Source organism: Strix aluco, chromosome 4 (genome assembly GCF_031877795.1).
Source record: "Strix aluco isolate bStrAlu1 chromosome 4, bStrAlu1.hap1, whole genome shotgun sequence".
Lineage (NCBI taxonomy): Eukaryota > Metazoa > Chordata > Aves > Strigiformes > Strigidae > Strix > Strix aluco.
Genome location: NC_133934.1, coordinates 91,764,600 through 91,790,381, shown reverse-complemented (window position 1 = coordinate 91,790,381; position 25,782 = coordinate 91,764,600). Strand labels below are relative to the sequence as shown.

Genomic DNA, 25,782 nt, shown 5'->3' with positions numbered 1-25,782 from the left:
TTCCAATATACATCCAGAATAAAAGTGACAGGTTTTGATACCAGAGGGATAAGTCACCTGAGCCCACTTTGAGATGATCCTCAGCTTCAGTCTTGTCACTGCTGTTTTGAATACTGCTCTCTTCAAAACATCCTTGCTTTGGCTCCTTCACTAGACCACAGTGGTTTCTCTGTGAGATCTGAGGCTGTGCAATCAGGCAATTGGTGTGGCAGCAGCTGTTCAATTGGGTCTAGTGTGGCAAGCCTGGGGGAGAGGGAGAACAGTCCAAAGCAGTAGCTTTCTCTCCCAAGAGCTGGTGACTGTGCCAAGATTTTCTCAGGCTTATGATTCCCAGGAAGGTAAATTGCCCCAGAAGAAATGAAAGAGTGTGAGTTGACTCAAGCAGCGTTAATGCTGTGCCATCTCATTTGCAGCTGGGTTAGATGCAGTGAGGATGATGATGGGACTGCACCTGTTGGGAATGATGGATCTGAGAGATCCTGTTGTGGATAAACACAAAGAAAAGGGGGAAAAAAAATCCAGACTCTCAATAATATCCTGGCAAAAAAACCAGCCTCTTTATGTTTAGAGAAATGAGAGGAGTTTTTTTTTTAATAGAAGAATCCAGAGTTATAGAGCACTGCTTCTTCCCACCCAGAGTAAAGAAGGGTCTCTTTTGAGCCCATTATGGTATACACCTGCCAGAATCCCTGGAGGCTTGTCTCTCTGTTTTAGGAATGCTGAAATATTAGACATTGTTTGGCTTTTCAGATCAATTTCCTTCATAACTGTTACTCTCTGTAATTCTCAGCTGGAGTCATTTGCCTGGAATGAGGGTCTTCCATAGGCATGTTTAGCTCTTGCTACTAATGGGTCTAGTGTGCACATAAACAGCATGATAGATACGCTGCTCATAACATGTTTCTGGTTCAGGTATGGACACCTCGACTATTTGCTGGTGGACAGAGGACTAGAAGTTCTACTTCTGTTATTTAGTTGAAACATGGCCCTGCAGAGCTATAGTGCAGTTGTTCATGGTGTGTGTCTCGTCCATGCCAGAATACAAACCATCTCAGAAAATGGCACTAGAAGATGCCAGTTCACTTTAGTGGAAAAGTGCTGTTTCAGGAAACTGTGAGGGTGATATGCTCAATGTGAAGGTGATTTTTAATGTCTGCCGTGAGGCGATTTTTTCTGTGTGTGTATTCTTCAGAGAACTTCATGTTGTTTTTCTGGTTTTCAGGACAGAAAGTGCTTCCAGTTGTGTTGGACCAACTCGAAGCTATCGGTCATGCAATGTTCAGGTACAGTGCTCTGTTTTTTGTTTTTGCTTGCCTGTTGCTCCTTTTCCCCAGACAAACATCATTCTTGTTCAGAAGTAATATGTCATCATTAGTTTCTCTGGCATCACTGATGAATGTGGTTCATCAATACTATCCCTTCAAAAACATGTGAAATTTATGACCCTGATTTAGAGCAATAACAAATAAAAAACAATTTTTTGTTGTGCACTTAATTTTCCTCCTTTTTACAAAGGCCCAAAACAAACATTTTCTCTTCTAAACAGAGTTGCCCGGAAGGCTCCCAGGATTTCCGGGCAGAGCAATGTGCAGAGTTTGATGGGACAGAATTCCAAGGAAAGAAATACAAGTGGCTTCCATACTATGGAGGTAATGACAAGTTGGGTGGGACTGTTGATCTGCTTGAGGGTAGGGAGGCTCTGCAGAGGGATCTGGACATGCTGGAGCGATGGGCTAAGGCCAACTGTAGGAGTTTCAATAAGGCCAAATGCCGGGTGCTGCACTTGGGCCACAACAACCCCCAGCAGCGCTACAGGCTTGGGGAGGAGTGGCTGGAGAGCTGCCAGTCAGAGAGGGACCTGGGGGGGTTGATTGACAGCCGGCTGAACATGAGCCAGCAGTGTGCCCAGGTGGCCAAGAAGGCCAATGGCATCCTGGCTTGTATCAGAAATAGTGTGGCCAGCAGGGACAGGGAAGGGATCTTACCCCTGTACTCGGCACTGGTGAGGCTGCACCTTGATTACTGTGTTCAGTTTTGGGCCCCTCACTACAAAAAGGACATTGAATGACTCGAGCGTGTCCAGAGAAGGGCAACGAAGCTGGTGAAGGGTCTGGAGCACAGGTCGTACGAGGAGCGGCTGAGGGAACTGGGGATGTTTAGTCTGGAGAAGAGGAGGCTGAGGGGAGACCTCATCGCCCTCTACAACTACCCGAAAGGAGGTTGCAGAGAGCTGGGGATGAGCCTCTTTAACCAAGTAACAAGTGATAAGACAAGAGGGAATGGCCTCAAGTTGCGCCAGGGAAGGTTTAGACTGGATATTAGGAAGCATTTCTTTACAGAACGGGTTGTTGGGCTTTGGAATGGGCTGCCCAAGGAGGTGGTGGAGTCCCCATCCCTGGAGGTGTTTAAGAGTAGGGTTGACATAGTGCTTAGGGATATGGTGTAGTTGGGAACTGTCAGTGTTAGGTCAACGGTTGGACTGGATGATCTTCAAGGTCTTTTCCAACCTAGATGATTCTGTGCTAAACATGTAGGGTTACACTTCATCCCTAACTGTTTTGAAGTGACTGTAATATTTTTGACTCTAGTATCCTCTTAGGGTACCTGCTTAGTTGGAGTGGGGGGGACAGGGGGTGGCATGGAAAAAATCTTTTTGCCAGCAGCAAAGCATTGCTCTCATGAAGATAGTGGATGCACGGTCCAAGAGGCAGCAATACATAGTTATCCCTTGTAACAGCCATTCCTTCAGAAACATTGCTTAAGAAAGCTGGAACTGGTTGCAGATAGGTCCTTAAGTATTAAAGAAGCAAAAGCTCTGCTGTATTTTTCAATATTGGCAAAAGAATACTAGCAGGGCACAGGAGAAACAAATGCGTATAATTAATGAGATCTTCACCTGGCACAACGTTCCCCCCTCCACCACTGGCCAGCGAAGGTTCCATGGTTCCATACAGTGAGTCTTTATCAGGATATTTTTCCAGATCCCAGCAGTTTGACCCATAAATTTGTTCAATATCTGCCACTTAATATCAGTTCACCCCTCTGTTTCTGCTCCTGTGATCTAAAGCCAGGTTCCTGATGCATTATCAAGCTATTAGCCATACTATATAATGTTTGTTTTTTCTCTCCTACCAGCGCCTAATAAGTGTGAGTTAAACTGTATTCCCAAGGGAGAAAACTTCTACTACAGGCACAAGGAAGCAGTGGTAGATGGGACTACCTGTGAACCTGGCAAGCGGGACATCTGTGTAGAGGGAGTTTGTCAGGTTAGTCATCTTTCTGCTTCCTTCCTTTACCATTGGGTCTGTCAGTCTTTCTGTCGCTTCCCTTTGTTCTGTTTGGCTATCTTTTATTAATAGCATCAGAAAAGGAGAATCATTCCATTTCCAAGGTGTTGAGGAGGATGTGGACAGCATTTATCTATCTCTGAATGTGAAATAGAAGATGCCAACTCTGTCCTTTCTCTGACAAATCCTTCCTTGCCCTATCCTGCTTCCCAGACTCCCTAGATTCAGGCTTTCTCATTAGATCAGTCCAGCATCTGGCCATTTTTTCTTTCTTTCCTCTGTCATTATGGTTTATTCATATCAATGCTCCTGTGCTCTGACAGGCCGTTGGCTGTGATAACATGCTGGAATCTGCCAAGAAGGAGGACAAGTGCCTGAAGTGTGGAGGAGATGGCAGCACCTGCTATGGTGTGAAGGGTACTTTTGATGTGCCCAGCCTCCCTAAAGGTACAGATGATCTAGGTAGTTTGAACAGATGAGAAGGAGAGAGTTACACCTAAAGTCAAGCTGCTACAAGGGCTGGTGGGGGCACCTGCTCACGTGATCGTGATCATTGTAGGAAGGCTTGGATGTTCAGCGGAAATGTCTGTATGGCGTGTGGCTCTTCAGCATCTTTATCATCAAAAAATGTGTTGATGGCCTTATCCTGGGAATAACTTCCTTAGTCTCTGTACAGAGTAAAGGACTTGCCATGCTCAGTCTCCAGCAGGTGCTATAAATGTACCATATGAACATAGCTATATACCTCCTTCATCAGACTGTCCCCCTTTCCAGTGTCCCGGTAGCCTCACCAGGATTAGTGCAAGGCTGCAAATGGGATTGCAGCTTCTGCATTTAGCCAGTTTTGAAAAATTTCAAGATAACTACTCTTGTGGTCAAATCCCTCTGTGTTGATCTCCAATATGATGCTTACTGAAATTCTGAAGATTATCTAAATCTAAAAAATGGACTTTGCACTGACCGCTGTGCTTACTTTTCTGAGGCGTAATTGGAACTTTTTACACATGGACTGACCTGTGGATAGCGCAGGGTGAAGCTATTCAGAATGCAGATATAGTGACAGCTGAAATACTCCAAGGCACCGTCATAAAGCTCATACGGTTGTTCAGGCACCAATGAAACCATGAGCATCTTTGGCACAGAAGAGTGACTGTGTGGCATCCATGAACAGATACTGAATAATCCCCCCCCCCCTTTTTTTTTTTTTTTAAGGTTACAATCAAATCTTCATCATTCCTGTGGGAGCCACAAGCATTCAAATTAAGGAGGTTATGCCCAGCAGGAACTTCCTGGGTAAGACTGGGTCAGAACCTGTGTTTCAGTCCATTTGGATTCCAGCCATTGCATTAAAATTTGGTTTTCAGGTATACTGGGCTTTGGAATGTTTACCTTGAGGCCTTGATATGGCAGAGGGAAAAACTCTCTGAAAATCAGGATCTGATTTTCATTGCGTATCCTTGCAGTGTTAGTGATGCTCAACTCTGGGCTTCAGGTTTACCTCATTTTCTGTCCTGTGGTGATCTTGTTCTTGGATGGGGAATAAAAGTACCCACGCCACATTCAGACTCTGGGCCTGGAACTTACAAGTAGTCTAGTTGATAGAGCAAAATTTGGCTATGAGTTCTGCTGTTTGTTTGGTGAATGTAAATCCTAACTACTCTTGCCATGGAAAAGTTTGGGATGGGCTTCTTTTCCTGAGATATCTTTTGGGTATTTCTCTGTACCACTTCAAATTCTGGTCATGCTGTAGAGGGCAAAAAGGAGGGAGAAATGTCCTCACCTAGCTTTCTGGGCAGGGCTGAGGAAATTCCAGCGGAGAAAGCACTGCTTTCTGACACTTCCATCACACTGTACTTTGGACAAATCTGTCAGGTGATGTTTTGCTTTGTAGAAAACGGGATGCAGCACCAAAGTTTTTGTTTTCTGCATAGAATGTCTGATGAACAGGACAACGGTGTAGAGGCAGTGGGGGGTGAATCCCACATCTTAACAGCAAGTGGGACAAAGTCTGACTTAGGCTGTGCCTCAGTGAGTACCTGTGGGGAATGCAGAGACTGGAATATGCTGGAGGCATTTAGCTGTGCAGCTAAGAAGTACTTGGTCTGCAGCAAAGCTGGCAAGAACCACTGTCTGAATGTGGAGCAGCTTCTGGAAAGAGTGCCTTATGGGGGGACAGCATTGTTGGACAGTGATGGTCACCTTTATTTGCCACACCTGTGATACAGTGTTGAGTGGAAATGGAAGCATCCCTGTGGAGTTCTTATGGTCCTCTCTTGACGTGTGAATTTTTGATGTGTTGGAAGATGCTGCCTTATTAGATAGTTGCCACACTTAAAGGGTTGTGGTAATGATGTAAAGGAGCTGGGGTTCAAATGGCAGAGCTGAGAGCTCTGTGGATTGATTGCCAGTACCCTGAAAGTCTAGAGCAGACTCTGTCTTGTGCTATCTGGAGCCAATTGTCAGGTTATAGGTATGTTAACTTGCTGCCTTTTCTTCTCTGGCTTCTGGGTTTGTCCAGCTGTCAAGAACGTGCGAGGGGAATATTATCTGAACGGACATTGGACAATCGACTTCAGCCGAGCGCTGCAGGTAGCTAGCACGGTTATGCACTATGACCGTGGCTCGGAGGGTGATCTGGCTCCAGAGCTCCTCCATGCTCAGGGTCCCACCACAGAACCCCTCGTCATTGAGGTAAGCAGCTGTGCCTGTCTCTGGCTGATACCCCTGCTCCCTTGCTTTGAGTAGCAGCCCCTGCTTTGTGCCATGGGAGTGCGTTGGTGGGGACCACATGGGAAAGACTGGCGGGGCCCCCAGGAATCTTATGAGGCTGTAGGCCCCCAGGCTAGACCAAGGTGGTCTTGCAGAAATCGGAAATAGCACTACTTTCTGCTCTGGTTCTGTTGCCCAGAAAGGAGCAGGGCAAGGCTTGATGTTGGCTTCCTGCCTATTCCCTTGGGCTCTGACTTTGAGGTAGGGGGGAGTCAGCACCAAATGGTGCTGGGGCAGAGATGGGCTCTAGGGCACTGCCTGTTATAGTGTGCTGTAGGCCAGGAGAGGTACTTACTGTTACAGGAGCACCTGAATCTGCTGATGCTGAGGAGGATGAATGCACCCTTCTCTGAAAGCTAATGCTCTCTAGAGTGTTGTAGAAGGCAAGGAGATAACACAGCATAGAGAATAAGTGCTCCTCGAACAGCAAAGGCCCAAGGCAGCTCGAACGCTCAAACATGGTGGGGAAATGCTGTGAAGAGGAAAAGTGCTGCTGCTGTGATTTCCCTGACTTTCTCCCATGCTTTCACAGCTCATCAGCCAGGAACCAAACCCAGGGGTACAGTATGAGTACTACCTGCCCGTGCAGGGACAGGCCTCGGGTTACAGCTGGAGCTATGGTTCCTGGAGTGAGTGCAGCTCCGAATGCGGAGGAGGTAAGGGAACAGGACCTGGTCTCTGGCCGTTGGTGTGGGGTTTATATCCACACCCTGAAGACTCTGTGACTGTGTGCTGCCCTCTGCAGCTGCTTCCCAGCAGTCTCTGGATGGAAGACAGAACAGGTATCTGCAAGGTGCACCTAAGGTTTTGTCAAGGGAGAGTCACAGATGGAGTCACAAAAGGACTTTGCCCTGTGCCTTGTCCTATCTTATTTTCCATGCCCTAGTCCTCAGACTTGTTAGTAGGATCTGTTAAGAATCTTCATAGATAGCCATTGTTTTGTTTTGCTCCAGTTCTTTATGGCCTTTTCAGGCCTCTTCAACCACTTGAGAGGTCCTCTTCAAACTGACGTAGCCTACATAACTGAATCACATCATTCCTCTCTACCATAGCCTGAAAGATTCCCTCTTTCCAGGGGGGCTGTTAGATCTCCTGGGGTGTCATGTCATGTTCAGTTTACAGATTCTTCCATGAGCAAAGTTAGGGAATTTAAGCTTAAAAAAACAAACCAAAACAAAACACTCCAATCAAACAAATAAACTCTCCAGCTGATTGATTGGTATAGAGAGTTCCTATCAGCCTCTTCTGGTGGTCTGTGCTGATGGCCATCTTGATAGCTTTTGCCATGTTGTGGTTGTAGGTGCTGATATTGTCTTTGCCTGGGCACTCTTATCCTGTAGGAAGCATAAAGAGTTGCAAGTTTTCCTCCCATATCCAGTCTTCACAAGACTGACCTGAGTCTAACAGGAGGCCCCCAGCTCTGCTGCTGTATACTACACACATCGTGCAACATTCCTTGATGAACGATATATAGATATGGCACTTCCCTTATGAGTCTCAATCCATAAAATAATAGGAAAATGCCCCTCAACTACACAGAACTTCTGCCTCTCTTGCCCTTCCAGTGGACTCCTATACTGTGGGGAGGCATCATTTGTATGTTTAGTGACAGACCAAGAACTGCATCTGACTTTTTTCCAGATTGGCTGGGACGGGTGTTGATTCTGCACTAATTTAGAAACTTGTCTTGTCACCACTAGCACATTGCAAAGCTAGTCCTGGGTGGTTTGTACTGATCAGGATACTCTCTTGCTTCTCCTTTAGGTTTCCAAACCCGCTTGGTGTTTTGTACCATAGACAATGAAATTTATCCAGACTATATGTGCAGGAATAAACCACAGCCAGACAATAACCGGACATGTGGCCGTCAAACTTGTCCTCAGACAAAACGGTAAGATTTCCTTCCTTCTTCTGGACTCTGACATCTTTCTGAGGTGCTTTTTGAACCAAGAAAAGGAATGACCCTCTCACTTCTCCTGCCCTCCAGCATGTTTCCCTCCAGGGAAGTATTTCACTTCTTAGAGAAAGCCCGAGACAAGGAAAGGGCTTAATACATCCTATGTTTATTTTATAGACCAATTAAATTCACTTTCCAGAGTGTGATTGTGGAGGATAGTCTTCTAGCCCATCTAGGAGATAGGAAACAGATTCTCTGGTTTTTGTTCTCTTCAACTGGAGCCTGCAAAAACAGCATAGGAGGTCAGAGCTGGTGTGGTTTCTGCGTTCCCTGTGTCCTCGCTCTTCGAAATGGATGAGTCCTGGAATCTTTTCATTCTCCGTCATTTTCAAACTGCTTTACCCAGCCATTTCCACCTTGTCCCTTGCTGGCATAGACTTACAGTTGGCTTCACTTGGCTGTTACATGAGCATCCAGAGCTGTAACCAGAGCCTTAACTGTGTGTCTCACTGTGTGTCTGAGTGCAGTGAAGGCCTGTGAGGGTGCTTTTGGGGGTGAGAGGACACTTGGAAACCTGGAAGCATTTCTGAATACACGGTAGCCTGTAGCTACTTGTTTTAAGTTCCTTAAATCCTTTGTTCTGTGTATAAAGGACTTCCTACATCTATCTGCCGCAAGCCTGGAGTCACAGTGGAGCATGGAGCTCTCAAATGAAGAGGTAACAAGGAGAAGGAGGTTACAAAAAGCACAGGAAGACAGCTGCTTTCTTCTGCTCTTCACCTTGTTGCCCACTGAAGTCTGTGGGGGCTTTGCTCTTTGGCACTGGTGGTAGCAGTGGTGCTTTGCTTTTGATTCTTGTCAATGAAAATGATGGTGGAGGGTGCAGCTTTGCTTAGGTGGTTGTGCGTGCCCCTGGTAACTTGATTCTTAGGGGACTGAGAAGGGGACAGTTTCTTCATAGCTTTTGGCTGCTTATCCTGATAACTGTTGCTTTTTCTCTGGAATCAGGGTAAAGAGGTGAAGGGATGTTCTGGAAGATTTTTGTTTGATTTATCAAGATAGAGAAGAGAACAGAAAGGAGAAGAGAGCATGATGGATTGGGCAATTGAAACATTGGCCAGGATGCCAGCATGTCATAGCAAAAGCCTGTTTCTTAAAAGTGCTTCTTTCTTTGGTGTGGGCCTTATAGCAGGCAGAAAAGTGCTTATAAACTGTGATGAGTACAAGGATGTGACACACATGATTCTTCTAATGTACACTGAGGTATGAGAAATAAAAAAGATCAAAAGCAAAACAGTTGTCCCCCATCAAGCTGCTAATAGCTTAGGACTTGCAATTCTTTGTCCTCTGATGAGGGATCCTCATATAGGTCTTGTGGTTGACCTCGTCTTACAGAGGAAATGAAACAAGTGTCAGAGAAGATGTCTTGACTCACAATTGAAGGAAGCTGTAGGTGAGCCCATCCAGTTGATATAGCCCTTCTAAAACTGTACATTTGCTTTACAGGAGGAAGAATACTGTTTGGGGAGGGGTTATCCCCACTGGAGCTTCCGAAAAATCTTGATCAATGAATTTGTTTTGAGCCCTGCAACCACAGCACTCTAAGTGGCTTCTATTTGCTGCAGTTGTTCCCTTTGAAAAGGGAACATCATATTTTATAGCAAAGGCCATCCTGTTTCAGACTGATACTTGCATCTTTAGCAATAAAGAAGGGTATCTTAAGATGAACATGACCGAGTCTGCTGTGGAGTTTCTGGTAGGGCGTGAGTGCAAATTGGCTGGCTGAAACTCTGTTTAGGTGTCATGAGGGCAGACCAGGGAAGCAGTTGGAAGACTAGGGGAGAAAACATGAACTGCCTTTACTCCCTGGCTGCAGCTTACCTGGCTGCAAGTGGAGGCAGCAGCTGACAAGCACATTACTGTGATGCTCCCCCTCCACCACCAGTGTCTTTTGACTGTGCAGCACACTGGAGTTGGGAATGAAATGTTATGTTGTCTCTGAAGCCAGGCCATGTAAGCTGTGGTCCCAGCTACCTGGGCAGCTCTGAGATGCAGGAATAGACAAGGGCCAGGATTTTAGCATCCAAACAGTCAGATTGTTTTGTGGTCATTCCCCCTCCTGTTAGCAAGGGTGTATCATTTCTGTAACAGCTTCAGCAACCAAACACAGGACAAAATCTATTTAAAGTTTCTGAGGCTTTTTTGTGTGTGCTGCTGTTAGAGAATTTGACCAATGGGAGGAATAAACCAGCTTTCTACTGGCTGTCAGTGAGAAAGAAGTTCACAAACACTTCTGAGAGTGTCTGGCATGGTTTGCAGGCAGAGTGAGATCTTGGCTTGGTTTTACTGTTTCTGATAATGGCTGGAGTGTAATGGGTGGTTAGGCTGGTCTGGGTTGCTTTTCTTTTAAATGATCTGGCTTGTTTTCTTTGGTTTTTTTCTTTCTTTTTCTTTGATGTTCCATTCCAGACATGACATTTTTGCAGACACCAGGAGACCAAAACCTTCCCCTTCTGGGAGAGCTCTGCACTTCCAGAGAAACAAGTGTTTTGTAGCTGGGGATTTGTCTCTGGAGTGGGACTCATGCTCTGCATTGCCAATTAAGCTGGGCAGCGCTTGGTCAAATGGGAACTTGCCTCTGACTCTCTTCTGCAAAGGGATGTTTTCCCTGTCTGATTACAACAGGGGCGTGGCACTGACCTCCCCTGTGCCTCTGGGCGGTTTAGCTGGGCTTACATTTGTTTCCTTGATTCTGTGACCTGCAGGTGGAAAACAGGGGAGTGGGGATCCTGCTCAGCTACCTGTGGTGGGGGCACCCAGACTCGCTCCGTTTACTGTGTGGCATTTGATGGTCAGAGCTCGCAAGGGGTGGTGGATAATGCTGAGTGCATGGCCTTCGCACAGCAGCCTCGCAGCAGTCAGCCCTGCAACATGAGACAGTGTGCGACCTGGAGCACGGGGCCCTGGTCTGAGGTGAGTTTGTGCATGGGAAGTAACTGCCTCTTGGCTCCTACTGAAGGAGGATCTGCCAAAGCTTGGGGATTAAGAGCCAGGCTCCTTTTCTGGGACTGTAAAAAGTGTGTGTCCCTGGATAGGTGGTGTGCAGAGGTGAAGGACTTGTCCCTGTAGCCCTCCAAACAAGTTCTCCACCTACCTAGCAGCTATGCCCTCCTATAAACACATCCCTGTTCCTCAAAACTCTGCATGCCCCTGCACCTCTGCTGCTCTCATTGCATGTTCTCTCTCTTCTCTGGTCTGCCAGTCCTTTCTCTGCTCCTGTATTTTTATCAGATCCACCAGACATGGCCCTGGCTGAGTTTCTGAGTCTGGTGAAGGCAGAGCGTGGGCATGAGAGCTGCTGTCCATCAGCTGATGATGTGGACTAACACTCCCTCCTCTGTAAAACAGGAGTTCATGGCTCCTGCCTGTGCTGTTTACTTCCATGCATATTGCTGCCTCAGCATTGCTAGCCCTGGACAGCAGTACTACCACTACAACAGCCAGTAAGAAAGATACTCTTGAACCACTGGTGACCTGTTTGCTGTGTGTCAGTGCAGGACTTCTCCAAACACAGCTGCGTGGTGCATTTTTTATGCCTGTGCGCATTTATATCTCCAGGAGAGGAAACCATTCAAACTGTATGTGCTCAGTCCTGCCAGCCAGGCATTTAGAGGGCATTTTACATTCCAAGGGCTTAGAAAGTAAAGGTAGTGTCTACTCAGTCCCTAAAGCGCAAGTGAATTTTCCTCTTTTAAAAGTACATGCATGCTTACAACATTTGACTTGCGGTCTTGTGGTGGTACTTTGTCTGAGTGGTGCAGCAGCATAAAATGTTACTTTGAGGCATGATAACCTAGACTATAAAGTCTTTTTTTTTTTTTTTTTATGTGAGATGTGAATACTGCGATAACTTCAGGGTTGCGGAGTAAGAGCTCTATTTGGGGAAGGCACCAAGTGTCATGTTCTTACAAACTCATTCCTAAATGATTCATTCCAGGGTTGTCAAAAGTGACTGTGTTTCATGTACTTTCAGAGATAAAAGGTCACTCTAGTAAATGAGTGGCTGAAACTCAGCTGGGAAGCTCATCTAAAGTAATTCAGACTGTCCCCAAGTTAATACTCTTTGTAAGAGACCTTGGTGACTCATGGAGAAGTAGGATGGATTCCAGGAAACACCACTGTGAATTTCAGGGCATTGAGAATGTCACAAACCAGTTACTAGTATAGAAGTTTTCACAGCTCCATACCATACAAATGGAGCATAAGGTTCTTCAGGCAGAAGACATGAGTAATACAAGAACCTAATCTTTTCACCTTCCCTTGACTTCTTTACCTTGAACTGATTTTAATCTGGAGTAAGTAACATGAGTTTCCAGGTATTTCCTGCCATTTATTGTTCTCAATGTATTCTGCAGTATGGATATTTTTTCAAAACCATTCTCCATGTCTTCTTCGATAGAGATCAAGAGAAATTATATGACTAGGCCAAAATCATCCAGTGAGCTCCAGATCTCCCAGACTCTATCCACCATGCTTTATTGTCCCTTTTACAGCATAAACAACCTCTTCTAACTCCCATCCCAGAAGATGATTTTAATGATGGTTGATTGTTTTAGGTGATCTCAAAATGGTGCTCTGCCCTAATGTTAGGGATCACAGCCTGGAAATGCAAGTGGAAACCAGATACTTCCTTGTAATTGCAATTGGGCCCCTTTCTGCAGTGCTCGGCCAGCTGTGGGGAAGGGGTCCAGACCCGGACTGTCACCTGCAGAACGCAGCAGGGCTCTCAGGCTCAGGACTTCGCTTGCCTAATGGAGCCAAAGCCATCGGCCACCCAACCCTGCCTTAAGGAGAACTGCGTCCAGGAAATTGGCTGGCACGTTGGAGACTGGGGCCTGGTGAGCATTGCACTTTCATGGTTCGGAAATAACTGATTATATTGCTGTGCTCCTCACAAACAAGCTTTGATCCGTGCAGTCTGCACGTTGGCTGGGGCTGGGAGCATGTACTGCTTCATTACCGGTCTCTTGGCTCACAGTTGCATTGTAACTGGCACTAGTAATGCTCCAGTTAATCTGCTGCCTGCTTTGTATGCAGCTGCTACAAAAATAAATCCTTCTGAGGGAGGGATTATAGTTTCAGTGACAGTGGCAAAATGCAGCCAATAAAGTGAAACAATCTACTCTTGCTGCTTATTCCCAGTTCTTCACTCCATTGCTGTGAATAGCAGAACAGCTCTCTGGCTGAGTATGGCCTAGAGTTCCAGGCTTCAGGACTGGTCATTGTGTTTGGTGATACAGTTTAAAGTACACTTTTGTAATTGTTCAGATGAATTGTGCTTCAGCTGGATTAGTCTTGTGTTTGTAGAGAGAGCCAGACTGTGTTCAACCTGGAAAAAGTGCTGGGGGGGAGGAAATAGGGGTAGATCCAATGCATCAGGTGACTTCCAAGCACACTTTTTCCCTCCCGTGCTAACCAGACCAGCTTGTTCTGAGTTAAAACATGTTAATTCTGGTTCTTCATGAGATGTGGGCCAAGTTTTAATAACAGCTAAAGAAGTTGCATACCTTAACCTGATCTTTCCTGGCCCCTGGATTTCCAATATCAGAAGGGTTCCCACCTGCATCTGCGTAAGAGAGGAATACTCTACCAGTGTTTGTAGACCTTACCATGAGTAGGTGGGTTACACAGATACCTCATTCTCTCCCCTCCCCTGAGCTCATTGCTCCCTCTTCATCCACAGCTTCCAGTGAGAACTCCAGTCAGCTGCTTACAAGAAAGCCACCAGTTTGCTTTCCTGTTGTAAACCCTTGTTCTTGAATGCATAGTTCAAAACTGACCCTCTCACAGCTGGTGGATCCCCATAGTACTGAGATGCCTTCAGGCCCAGCTGAAACAATTCGTTCTAGCTCCCTGCTGCATTCACTCTGAGTACCAGCAGCTCATCTGGATATTACAGGCTGAGCTTGGCTCAGAGCCTAATGCTTCAGGGCTGGGTGAAACGTTTGGTAAAATGGTTTAAAGTATGGTTTTCTAATTGTTCAGATGAATCCAGCTGAAATATTGTTTGCTTTGTCTTGGTGGAGGAAGCTGTGCTAAGCCTGCAGCTAATCATGCAGCTGTTCCACACTTCTGGTCCATGGGGTTTCTGTATTCGGCCTCTGCTGCCTGCTCACTTGCCTTGTCTCTGTCATCAAGTGTTCGAAGAGCTGCAGTTCAGGCATCCGGACACGCCAGGTCATCTGCGCTGACGGCGACTCCAAATTCTACAGTCCTGAGACATGCAAAGCCATCCAGCCACAGAAACCAGCCACCCTGGGCAGCTGCAACACGCAGCCCTGCTACCTGCCACAGCGTGAGTGGTATTGCTGCACACCTAGCTTTTCCTAAGAAGCTTTTGTTTAGGAGTAGAAGTTTCCAGCTCTCTGTCTCCATTCTGTGAGTTTGTTTTATGCATGTAACTGTGGCATCTTCAGAGTCCCGGTACCTGTGCTGTTTGAAATGTGTGTAACAGGCTTGGGAACAACATCGGTATGTGCTATTTTGAATTCAGTATTCTGTGATGGCTCTGTCCCACTGTGTGCTGCAGACTGACCCCAGGACTCCCACTCAAGAAAGATGGCAACCTGGGCAGGCTCAGCAGCTAAAAGCTATAGCCAACTGTCATCCATCTGTGCACCAGCTATAAAAGAGGCACAACTGCTCAGAAGATTTTGCTTGCTGTCTGTGCCTAGTCTTCGTGCCAGAGCTGAAATGCTGACTTGTGTCTGCCTGCCCATTGCAGGTTGCTGTCCCGAGAATCCAGATGAATCCAATTGCTGCTCAGCAGCTGTTCCAGGAGAAAAGAAACATCTTCATCAACTTTAGTTTCCTGTTGACTCCTGGATGCATTTGCAATTATTAGAACATAGGTCTGGACTAACTGCACTCATTTTGTGTATGTCTCTCCTTGCAGAGGTCCCCAGTATGCAGGACACTATGGGATACGATGTCACTCGCCAGTCCTTGCTGACACGTTACAACCCAAACAGCCCTGCCACAGGTTTGGAAGAATTTTATTAGTTTGGGTTTTTGATGATCGTGGACTTGAAATAGGGTGTGGTAGAGGGAAGGTTCCTCCTTTTTGTCATTTCTCTCATTCTTTTGATGGGCTCCTAGACATTCATGGAGCTAGGGACAAAGTGTAGATTCTTTTACACCAATAGTGAGCGGTAATTGAATCTGTCCATGTAGAAGACTCTGTAGCAGTATATAGATCCCAGGTTCTGACAGAATGACTTAAGTGCTGGCTGAGAGAAGTGCTACTCAAAGCAGATCATAAGAAGAAGGGATGATGCGAGGGGACCACAGTAATGTGGCAGGTGGTTTCTCATGGGACAGTAGAAAGAATGGTCAGGGCAGTGAGCAAAGAACCTTAGGACAGCCAAATCCAGAAGGGTGGGCCAGAAGACACACATTCAGGTGAAACCCCAATGCAGAAAAGCCTGCCCTGTAGCCTTGGGCAGGTAAAAGAGAGCAGAGATGAGGAAAACTGACCAGATTTTGATGCTCACTGGCATGCTTTAAGGAGTTCTCTCCCCAGATTCTGGTGATGAACGGATGCTCTCTGGGAGCTCCACGATCCGTAGTACCTCTGGGAATCACCACATCCCATCCACCAAAGACCATGGCATCAACTTGTTGCCTGTTCGCTGGGAATCTCGGTCACGCTCATCGGGTTCCCATCAGCTCAGCTTCTCTCAGGACCCCACTGCAGGGACTGACTCTCAGGACTGTCACCGGAGCCCACACGGCTGCTGTCCAGATGGGCACACTCCGGCTTCAGGCCCTTTGGGGAAAGGTTGCCCCTTCAGCACCTGTCACCGAAACAGGTAGCTGGAAGTAGATAGGCCTGAGCAGGGAGGCATTGCCTTTCCTGGGGGCTTACTGAAATTTACAGCCTGTGCCTGTTGAGCTGGGCAGGTCAGGTATTGCTGCAGCCCCTCTGCCTTCTGCCCGTAGGTATGGATGCTGTCCTGATGGAGTATCAGCTGCCCAGGGTCCAAACAACATGGGATGCCCACGATATTACCGTGATGTTCAAGTGAGCAGAAATCAACCCACTGCGGCCACTCCAACAGTGAGTACAAAAACCTCTTCCATTTTAGGAGTCCATCAGGTATGAAGATTCAGATTTGACCCCAGTGACTCACATGGTGGGTTTCTGTTGTGATTCATCTCTGCCAGTAATGCTGGGGAACCAATACTCCAGGCATGGCATCAAGCCCTTTCGCCCACTCCGCTCCAGTTCAGTCTATCCGCCTGTGATCCACTGTAAGCAGGGGACAGAGTGGGTGGTTGGGAGATGTCTGAGAAGTAGAAGACCATCCTGTGTAGAACTGATTGAATAATTCTGAGTAATCAAATTTCTGTCAGTCAGAAACTTGCCATCCAATTTCTAGGAGGAAAAAGATGGGAAAAACATGGCCACTATTAATTGTCTTTGTTTGTCAACTCTTCAGATTAATTGAGGCCAAAATAGCCAGGGAGGTAATTCCTCTCATAGCTTGGGGTGCTTGGTGGGGCCAGCTGAAAAAACTGGCCTGCTGCTGGGCTGGTTAGGTCTGTCTTGCAGAGAAGTGCAGCCCTGGCTCCGTGGCTGACAACCAAGTTTTCCCACTCCTTCCCAGCATGAAAGACTCTAGGAGGCAAATGAACAATAGTGGTTCCTCTAACAGCTGGCCTTCTGCAGCCGACAGCTTGGACATGGTGCCTTGCATGTGCTACTGTCCTCATGCATGCATGATAACTTTTGGCTTTCCATTCCTGTCTCTAAGGCAAGCCAAGCCTTGTCCCAGCAGCACCCCTCGGGCGAGTGCCGCAGTTCTGTGTACGGCTGCTGTTTTGACAATGTCGCTTCAGCTTCAGGCCCTCAAGGGGAAGGATGTCTCAATAGGCCCAACTACCGTAAGTGATGCTTTGGCTTCTTGGTTTAGAAACGTAGGAAGAGTTCTGCAGAATCCAGTAGCATATGGAAGCTTCCTGTGTAGAGGCTCTGCTCTCTGTAAAATGTAGTAAATTAACTCTTTGAAAAGAAATTCCGCCTGGTGGCTGGGGCAGGGGAAGCTTGGAGGGAGTGTAGAAAAACAGCCAGATGGTTCAGTTCTGTCAGCTACGGCAGAAATTGTTGTCTTCTGCCGATAGTTGGACAGAAGTGTGTGTGTGTGATCTCTGTCAGTCTGTAGGACTTCTGGGGAGCTGTTTGCCCCTGAGAAGACACCCTGATGCAGTCTGGAGTGCTCCACATTACTTACCTGGGTTTAGGAGATGTAGGGCCTCTCTGAGGAATCAGGGCTGTGCTCAGCCTTCAGACAGCCCATGCACAGGGGTGGAATGAGAGCTACAGCAAAGGATGGAGGTGTTGCTCAGGGCTACATGGATGCTTTCAGTCAGCAGAGTTCAATACAGTGCCTGCTCTGCGATGAGGGCACTAGAGCTGCTGGGCAGAAGCATCTCTGCTCCTGTAGTTTCCAGCTGTATCCTCTGCAGGCACATTGCTGCTGCATTGCCTTGCCCTTTTGCCACAGCACAGAGATTACTTGGTGACCAGCCCTGGGGGGCTGCCTTGGGGAAGGGGAAAGCTCTCTGGGTCCTCTCTGCTCAACCACAGCTTGGCAAAGGACCCCTCCCTCAGGCAGAGCCCTGTATCCAGTGTGTTTCAGCATGTGGCTGTGACACCTATGACTCGGAGCACAGGGCTCGGTTTGTAGACACATTGGGCTGCTCTTTATATCAACATGTGGAGGGGTATTTTGTAGTGCACGAAGCTTCACAACTGGGTCTAATCCACTTGCTTTGTGGGCTGGAAATTTGCAAATGGCAGCCACGTGCCCCTTGCAGGAGAGGAAGCCCGGGAGCCAAACCTGTAACTGCACAGTTCCCCGAGAAAGACCATAAAGCATCTGTCTAGTATCTAGATTCAGAAAAGTCTCTGAGGTTGGTTTTCCTTTCACCAGTGGCAAACTGGGGCAGAAAGAAACATGTGAGCAGCTGCCCAATTTCAAAGCAGAGCTGGGTGCAAAACTCAAGTGTCCTGTGCCCACAAGGCCCACCAGATCATCTAGGCAGGTGGCTTGAAGCACCTGGACCTTTGTGCTTCGTGACCCTCACATCTTCCTTCCTCTGTTCTGCTGTTTTTGGTAGCGTATCCTGTCGTATGCCTGCTGCCCAGTGCCCACGGCCCCTGCACAAACTGGACCACTCGCTGGTACTTTGTGACTGTCGTTGGCAAGTGCAACCGGTTTTGGTACGGTGGCTGTCACGGCAATAAAAACAGCTTTGCCTCGGAGGAAGAGTGCATGAGAGTGTGCCGCAATTCTGTGGGGGTCAGTCCTCTGGAGCACCAGCCCTCTTCTAGCACAGGAGCCCTGCAACGCCAGCACACTGGCTCCCACTCTCGTACAGGGGATGCTCGGGGTCAGCAGCAGCCACCCCCAAGAGAGTCTGCAAGTCACAGCCAAGAAGGAGGAGTCTATGGGGCTTCACACCCCACGCAAGACAGCCACAGACAGGACAGCTGGAGAGGCAAGGTGCTGCCAGAGTCTTTGCCAAGGACTGGTGTGCTGGAGAGCCAGCGCTGGGGCACCCAGCAAAGTGGATTGCACAGCCCGAGCCAGCTGCGCCTGTGGGACACGGCAGTGCCTGGGCCTGCGGAGAGGCAGCGCAGCAGTGCCCAGCAGGCACGACCCCAGGAAGGCGAGCAGTGGCATAAGGCTTCTGGAGCAGATGTTTCCATGACAGAGGGATTTGGGCACCAGGCTCCTGCAGACTTGTTCCCAATGTGGGCTCTGCACAGGTGACGATTCCACCCCCACCCCCACCCCCCCCACCCCCCCGTTCTGCCAGCTCATTGTGAAGCATCAGTGCAGCTTCCTCTGCAGTGAAAGTGTTACCCCAGCTGGGACCAGCTGACTGGGAATACCATGCAATGGATTGGCTATACATATGACCCTTTGGTAAATCAAGTTATTCGGGCCCTGGAGTTATCTGCTGTCTCTTTTTCCTTGCGCTCTTCCTGCTCTCTGACAGCACTGGAAGTATGGTGTGTGAAAAGACTACAAGATCCTGGGGTCTCTGTCAGGGAGGCATTCTTACACTGTAAATGAAAATCCATAGGTGTTTTTCGTGTTCTGACCAACAAATTTAGCTGGCTCTCTGACTTCAGAGTGTGCAGTGGGTTGTTCTAGGGAAGACTTTTAAGATGCAGAGCTTGGTTCAGAATCCAGACAGCATTGCCCTGAAAATCAGGAGTTCGTAGAGCTAGATCTAAATGTGTCTGCACTGGATCTCTGTCTGTCTGCTGAGCTGAACCTAGTTTCTTCAGAGGAGAGGGGTTGTAGGACTCTTTCTCTTCCTGGAGATACTGTAGCATTCAGTCTGTCCAGAGCAACCCTTGCCATGTAGGAGAGGGCTCCCCACATGTTGCCTGGTGCATCTGCTCAGAGCCAAATGGGCAGCTGGTCCTGCTTTGCCCTGTGGTTGTGACTCATCCAGAGTCACATTAGAGGACCCAGAGGAGAGGAGGGCAGCAGAGGTGCCAATGGAATCGCCTTCTCTTTCAGAGCCATCCTGGAGGAAGCCAAGCCTTCTCTTGTGACAGCAGTGGTGGGACAAAACATCCAGCTGGTCTGCAAGACAGGCATGTCCCCCTTCTCCAGAGTGGAGTGGATGAAGGATGGCAGACCAGTCTCCTCTGACAGGTGAGCTCACCTACCTTCATTTTTAGAGCAGATGGGCTCCTTGCTGGGCAGAGTGCCAACTGTGCTCACCTGCTCTCTTTATAATCTTACTGTTAACAATCTTAAAAGATAAAAATTAAAAATAAACAAGTCCTGTGTTGACCTAAGAGCATGAACTGTCCACCTGCTCTGCGCACAGCAGAAACAGATACAGTCTGCAGTAGTATTGAGGCACTGGCTAGTGTTATGGGGCAGAACAGGTGCTGTCCCATAACAAGGCACTGGTGGAAGCTGACATGTGGATAGTGATACAAAAAAAATATTGTTTCTCTTGGATTCATCTTGGAGAAGCACTGAGTCAGTAGTCCAGGGTGAAGCTTGTAGCCAAATAACTCGGAGTTCCTCTGGCTGGAAGTTTCTGGCACTCTCATCTAAGATATAATTTTTGTTTAAAAACTGCTTTTAAAGACTTTTTTCCTGATAAGTCTGTTTTCAGCAACAGTTTGGAGCTGGACAGTCACTTTGTGTTATGAAAATCACAGTTAAGAAAAGCCCAGTTATGCTTTTCTGTTTGCAGATAACTGCTGGGGCTCAAGCTCCTGCCTGGAAGGGCAGTTTGCCTCCTCATGGGAGAGGGTTGCTGAAAGCAGTTGCCTGTTTTCCCATCTCAGTTTCCTCTCTGTTCCTGACCTCCTTTCTGCTGCAGTTATTTCCCCTGCCTGTGACCTCTCTGTCGTCAACAGGGTTTTGTTTTCTTCTAAGCCGGGGAGGGCACTACATGGTGATGGTTTATGTAACAACAGCACGAAGGGCTGGTCTGCCTTGGCCAGTTGCTGTCCGTGGGCAGGCAGAGGCAGTTAATCCTTGCTCCTGTTGCAGGCACACCTACCAGTCCGACAGCTCCTTAGTGATCAGCCACGTCAAGCTGGAGGACACCGGGACTTACACATGCCTCATTTCTGATGGGAGGACGGAGAGCCGACAGATTCAATTACAGATCATAGGTGACTTATCTTCCTCTTAAGACCAAAGAGATACCTCGGGGATCCTTGTTAACAGTTTTTGACCAGAGGAGCAATAAAGCCAGCTGCAGGAGCAAACTTCCTCTGCTGCCACACTGTGCTAACAGCGTTGCCTTCACTCCGTGGCAGTGGTGTCCCAAGTGCTAGTCAAAGCAGTCTGTCTCCTCTGCTGTAAGGGTGCTAAGGGGGGAGTGTGGAGGCAGCAGGGCTTCTTTTGGTGTTGCCTCATGATAAAGCCTTATCCCTAAAGCACTTCCTCCCCTGCAAGTGCCACCTCAGAGCCGGAGTTGTGGCTTGCCTGTAACCTGCCCTGTTTCCAGCACAGCGAACATGTCTTCCTCCCTGAGAGCTGTCAGCTGCCTCCTGATCACAGAAAGGAGACTTCAGAAGAAGGGTTTTCTGCAGTTTCCTGGGTTTCCATCTCACACTATAATGTGACCAGTCTGCCATAGCTGTCTATGCTGGTGCGTTTGTGTTTTGTGTTTTGCCCAAACAGGTCCTGCTGGGTAACAAACAATTCTCTATTCTGAAAAACGTGCTTTATTTAAGAAAAAAACCCCAAACAAACAAAAAGAAAGACTAGTCTCAAAAGATGGGCCAGCAAGGCACCCTGTAGCCTTCAATCTCTGAAGTCTGCTTTGTCACAGCAATGGCACATGGGGCAGAAGGCATTGTGGCCTAAGGGAGGCTGCAACATGTTCACTGACAGAGGAGAGAAAGGAGGCTAAAATTGCTTGCCTGCAGGTCTGTGACTCTCATTAGTAGACAGCGCAGGCTTACTGCACTAGTCAGCCAGAAAACAGATGGCTGAAGGGCTCTTTGGCTCCAGTTCAGCGAGCTCTCCCAAGCTCATAGAAACCCTACGCAAGAGGTCACAGTAAGAAGTGTCCTTTTATTCACATATGGCATTTTATTTTGAATAGAGTACCAGAGCGCTGTTCTGGCAGAGGGTGAGAGAGGTCGGGTCCTTCACAAGGAAAATCAGCAGCATCGAGAGCTATCCAGAGGCAGGAAGGTTGTACAGGCAGCCGGTTCCTCTGTGCATCAGCGATTCACATACAGGTAGGTTCACATACAGCAACAGTTTGTCCACCGTGCCCAGCTGATGAACCATATGGCATCTCTTCATGTAGAAAAGCTGAAGATTGGAAAGGTCCTGGGTCAGCTGTTCTGGGGCACGGTTGGGAAACAAGCAGTACTGAACGGCTGACAACAGGAATGGGAGAAGATCCCAGTCACAAGCTGTCTTCTGTCCTCCCCGAGGGTCTCTTGAAAGAAGCCTATTCTGAGCAAAGATGTGCAGGGAGGCTGACAGCAAAGGAGCTAGGTTCAAATGAAAGTAGAAATATCAAGGGGCACAGTCATTAGCTGTTCAAATTAGAGTAGGCAGAAAGAGAAACCTGTCCTGGAAAAAAGCAAAGCAAATAGGAACTGCTTAACTAGCACAAAATAGACATAGGTATATTTAAAAAAGCTCTGGTTACTTTAGTCTCCACCCATCTATTTTAAATATTTTGTGAACAAACCAGTTTGACTCAAAACTATCTCCTCACGTACTGGGTGGCATATTTCGTAGCTGCTTGCATGGTTTTTTGGTGCTTCTAGGCTCCACAGAAATAAAAGGGTACAAATTATTTTTGCCTTAAATGCAGCATGTTGGGGCTCCAGGTTAAATGGGACCATGATCTGATCCCTCCCTTCTTTTGAGTTTACAACCTTAGACCCAGCCAATTTGCTGAACTCCCCAGCAACCTCCTTAGCTGCTTCTGCCTAAAAGCAGAAAGAAGTGATTCATTGAATTAAGAGCATTGAATTAAGGCTCTTTGGTTTTGTTTTTTGAGATCAAGAATTCAGGTCGGAGAGTGGGGGTGGGGAAGATGATGTTTTATCTGACTCTGGGAACATCATGGTTTACCTCCCTTCTAAAATGGTGTTTAGCTGTAGTTATGAGTGCAAAGAGCATGAGGAGATGGGTGGTATGAGCGCCTGACCCCAACCTTTCTGCTGCATGGAGTGAATGGCCAGCTCCTGGGCCTTGCACGCAGTCAGGTGATTGCAATGGGCTCTTCACACCCCAAAAAAGTTATCTGCTCTTTTTTGTGTGCCAGATAAGCAGCTTGGGGGAAGGTTTCTTGGTGGCCCATTCAGGACTTTGTACCATTTGCCATGTGCTCATGCTGTTAACACTTCCGAGGCTGTTATCCAGAGGGATGCTGTAAGAAACAGGGTTGCTGTCTCTAAAGGGTTAAGCTGGCTGGCAGGAGTGCAGCACCAAGCTGTGCTGAACTGGAGCATGATTTGATGCAGACTGCTCTTTTCCGAACGTTGGTAGTGGCAAGTATCGGAACTCTAACGGGAGTGCAGAGACCGCCCTTTCCCGTTGGAGGAAAAAAGTAAGGCTTGTGATTAAGAGAGCCTTGTGCTGAAGGTCAGATGCTGAATGAGGACTTTTCTGTATCTTTTGCTGTGCTTGTGGACTTTGCAGATTGAGAATGGATAAGAGCGAGCCCTCAGTGGTGGAGGCCAACGTCGGAGAGAGAGTCAGACTGCCCTGCACAGTGGAAGCATCGCCGGCTCTCACCATCAAGTGGCAGAAAGACGGGCAGCCCCTCTCCTCTCCCAGGTGAGCTCCCAGGCGGCTCCACCGTACCCATAGGCAGGTTCATGTGGAGGAGAGCCAAGCCTTGCCTTGCCTTCCCTGTCCCCTCGCTGAGAGAAGGGAGCTGCTGGCCGTGCAGCCAGGGCCCGTCCTGCTTTGTGCTGACCAGCTTCCTCTGTTGGGGCCAGACTGTACTGCTTGTCTGCCCTGGCCTCACTCACCTGTCAAAGTCTGAACATTGAACTCCCGAGAGAACAGCTGTGACACAGGGTCTGCCAGTGAGCCAAAGCTGAAATTTGTTCATCTGCAAGATTAGCAGGAAGAGAACACATGGCAAGCAAATTTGCCAAAAAACAGCTGCTCTGTGAGCCAGAACAGAGGGTCACAGCAAAGAGAGAGGTCAGGGTGCCTGCAGTGAACTTCCACAGATACTGGTGCTGCTTTCCCCTCACTCTCTGCTCCCAGAAACCTGCCCTAGCAGCAAGCTTTTCCAGAGTCTACAGCACTAGTGCTGGGATTTGAGGACTAGGGGTTGCATTACAGGTTAAACTGAGCTGCTGCTAAACCTTTGCTCAGTGCTACTACAAAGTTGTGCAGGAGGCTCGGCTTCAGCTCTGGTGGCTGGAGTCCCATCCTGAGCCAAGCCCAGGCTGAGGGGCTTTCTGTTTTTTTTTCCCCAGGCACAGGCAGCAGTCAGATGGGGCACTGGTGATCAGCCGGGTCAGCTCTGAAGACGTTGGCTTCTTTACCTGCATTGCCTCAAATGGACGTGACCAGGACCAGCGCCAGGTCCTGTTCCGACCTCTGGGTACTGGATGGGTGGAGGCACGCATGGCACAAGCGGGAAATGGGGAGGGCTGGGCAGTCTCTGGGTTTCTTGTCTGGCCATGCCTCTCGGCTTCACACCTGATGTTTAACAGGCAGCTTGAGGGCAAGGGAAGAGTGAATTGTTTTACCCAGTGTGTGTCTAGTAGATCGTGGTGCTCCAGGCAGCTGGGAAGAGGGACCAGTAGCGCAGTAAGAGTGACTCTTAGGATCTTGTTTCTGGAACACTGGTGTGGAATGGGCATAGGAGCAAGAGGAACTAAGGAGGTGGTTCTGTGCATATGATGTGCTTGTGTCCAGCTGGAGGAAAAAGCTCTTTGAGGCCTCTGCTACTTGCCCTTGCTTGGGCCGAAGCCCTTAGAAAATCTGCATTCCCCATAGCAACAGCATCATAGCTCCAAACATGCTGTTTCAAGGCCTAGGGGCTCATAGCTCATCATAGCATATGTTGGACTTTTCCCATGAGGGAGTGTTCCTACTACAGTGGGCAGCATGGCATTGTCTTCCTGCTAGTGATGATTTCTATTCTGGTCTAGGAGAGCTGAGGATCACTGGTCTCCTGCCAAGCATCACAGTACCAGAGGGAGGGACTGCTCAGCTTCACTGTACAGTGACTGGCAACAACGTGAACATAAGGTGGTCAAGGTGAGCAAAAATGAGACAGAACTTGCCTTCTCTTCTCAAACCGCATCACTTACCCTCCAAATAATTATGCAGGAAGCCTCCCAGGTAAGGAAGAGACCCATGGTTCTCAGCCCCAGCTAGCACCACCTACCCTTTCCTAAACAACTTGGCTGTTACCCAGATATCCTGGGCAAGATCCCTGTGGGGTGTAGGGATCAGTAAGTTCATGTTCCAGCCAAATAAGGAGGAAAGCAGATGTTAAGCCAAGATTTCATGGAGTTCAAAAGGGCTCCATGCTGGACAGCTAGTGACATTACAATAGCAAAACCTAAAATGAGTAATCAGAAGACCTTTAGTTGGTCTTTATAAAACTCTCTACCTAAACTTTGCAAATATTTTAGCCCCTACAATAACAGTGACTCTTCTCCCGGCTTCCTGCTGCAATAGTTCTCTCTCTCTACTGTCAAGCTGGGAGCAAAGGAGATTATAAAGTGTTATAATAAGGTAAAGGAAAAGCTGTGTCCTCTTCTCTTGATGGTTTATGGGGAAACTCTGCATTTGTGCAAGTGTTTGGTGTGGGTTTTGTTCCCTATTTGAAAATAATCAGTTCTGTTTTGGAGCCTTGCAAAGGATACAAAGATGGATTGGTAATTGTTTAAATTCCTCTACTCCAAGGGGTAGGACTGAAGTGGACCATCTCACAGAGAGCTTTTCTTCCATACCTAAGTTTGGTATTTGAGTTAACAAAATGATGTAAGTTTCAGAGTCTGAATGAAACCCTTTTCAGTGAAACAAATTGCATTTCCTTGGTAATTCATAATTCAGGCAGTTTTCCTGCTGGGCACAGAGTATTCCAGGAGGAAAAGAACAGACACAATCTTGCTGGTATTTTAAACATTTTTTTTTAAACAAACTTTTAAGAGAGAGGAAAGAGGGCGCATTGCTCACTACCCCATATGTTCCTCAAGCAATATGCGCTGCTATCGGTGCCAGCCAAACAAGCACTGCCAGACCACAACCTGGAGAGAGGGAAAGGCACCCT

General features: G+C 47.8%; 1 protein-coding gene across 1 annotated transcript in view; it reads left to right on the top strand.

Annotated features, from left to right (window-relative positions):
* The window catches only part of PAPLN (papilin, proteoglycan like sulfated glycoprotein), a 52,731-nt gene that overhangs the window by 24,003 nt on the left and 2,946 nt on the right, over positions 1 to 25,782 (top strand). Inside the window, exons 5-26 of the mRNA XM_074824255.1 lie at positions 1,223 to 1,283; positions 1,547 to 1,649; positions 3,136 to 3,266; positions 3,611 to 3,734; positions 4,500 to 4,580; positions 5,806 to 5,978; positions 6,589 to 6,712; positions 7,821 to 7,947; positions 10,719 to 10,926; positions 12,675 to 12,851; positions 14,152 to 14,308; positions 14,909 to 14,995; positions 15,536 to 15,824; positions 15,955 to 16,072; positions 16,770 to 16,899; positions 18,136 to 18,787; positions 19,554 to 19,691; positions 20,550 to 20,674; positions 21,616 to 21,754; positions 23,178 to 23,315; positions 23,972 to 24,099; positions 24,653 to 24,761. Of these exons, the coding sequence (XP_074680356.1) occupies positions 1,223 to 1,283; positions 1,547 to 1,649; positions 3,136 to 3,266; positions 3,611 to 3,734; positions 4,500 to 4,580; positions 5,806 to 5,978; positions 6,589 to 6,712; positions 7,821 to 7,947; positions 10,719 to 10,926; positions 12,675 to 12,851; positions 14,152 to 14,308; positions 14,909 to 14,995; positions 15,536 to 15,824; positions 15,955 to 16,072; positions 16,770 to 16,899; positions 18,136 to 18,787; positions 19,554 to 19,691; positions 20,550 to 20,674; positions 21,616 to 21,754; positions 23,178 to 23,315; positions 23,972 to 24,099; positions 24,653 to 24,761 (3,519 nt within the window). The remainder of the gene's footprint in view (positions 1 to 1,222; positions 1,284 to 1,546; positions 1,650 to 3,135; positions 3,267 to 3,610; positions 3,735 to 4,499; positions 4,581 to 5,805; positions 5,979 to 6,588; positions 6,713 to 7,820; positions 7,948 to 10,718; positions 10,927 to 12,674; positions 12,852 to 14,151; positions 14,309 to 14,908; positions 14,996 to 15,535; positions 15,825 to 15,954; positions 16,073 to 16,769; positions 16,900 to 18,135; positions 18,788 to 19,553; positions 19,692 to 20,549; positions 20,675 to 21,615; positions 21,755 to 23,177; positions 23,316 to 23,971; positions 24,100 to 24,652; positions 24,762 to 25,782) is intronic.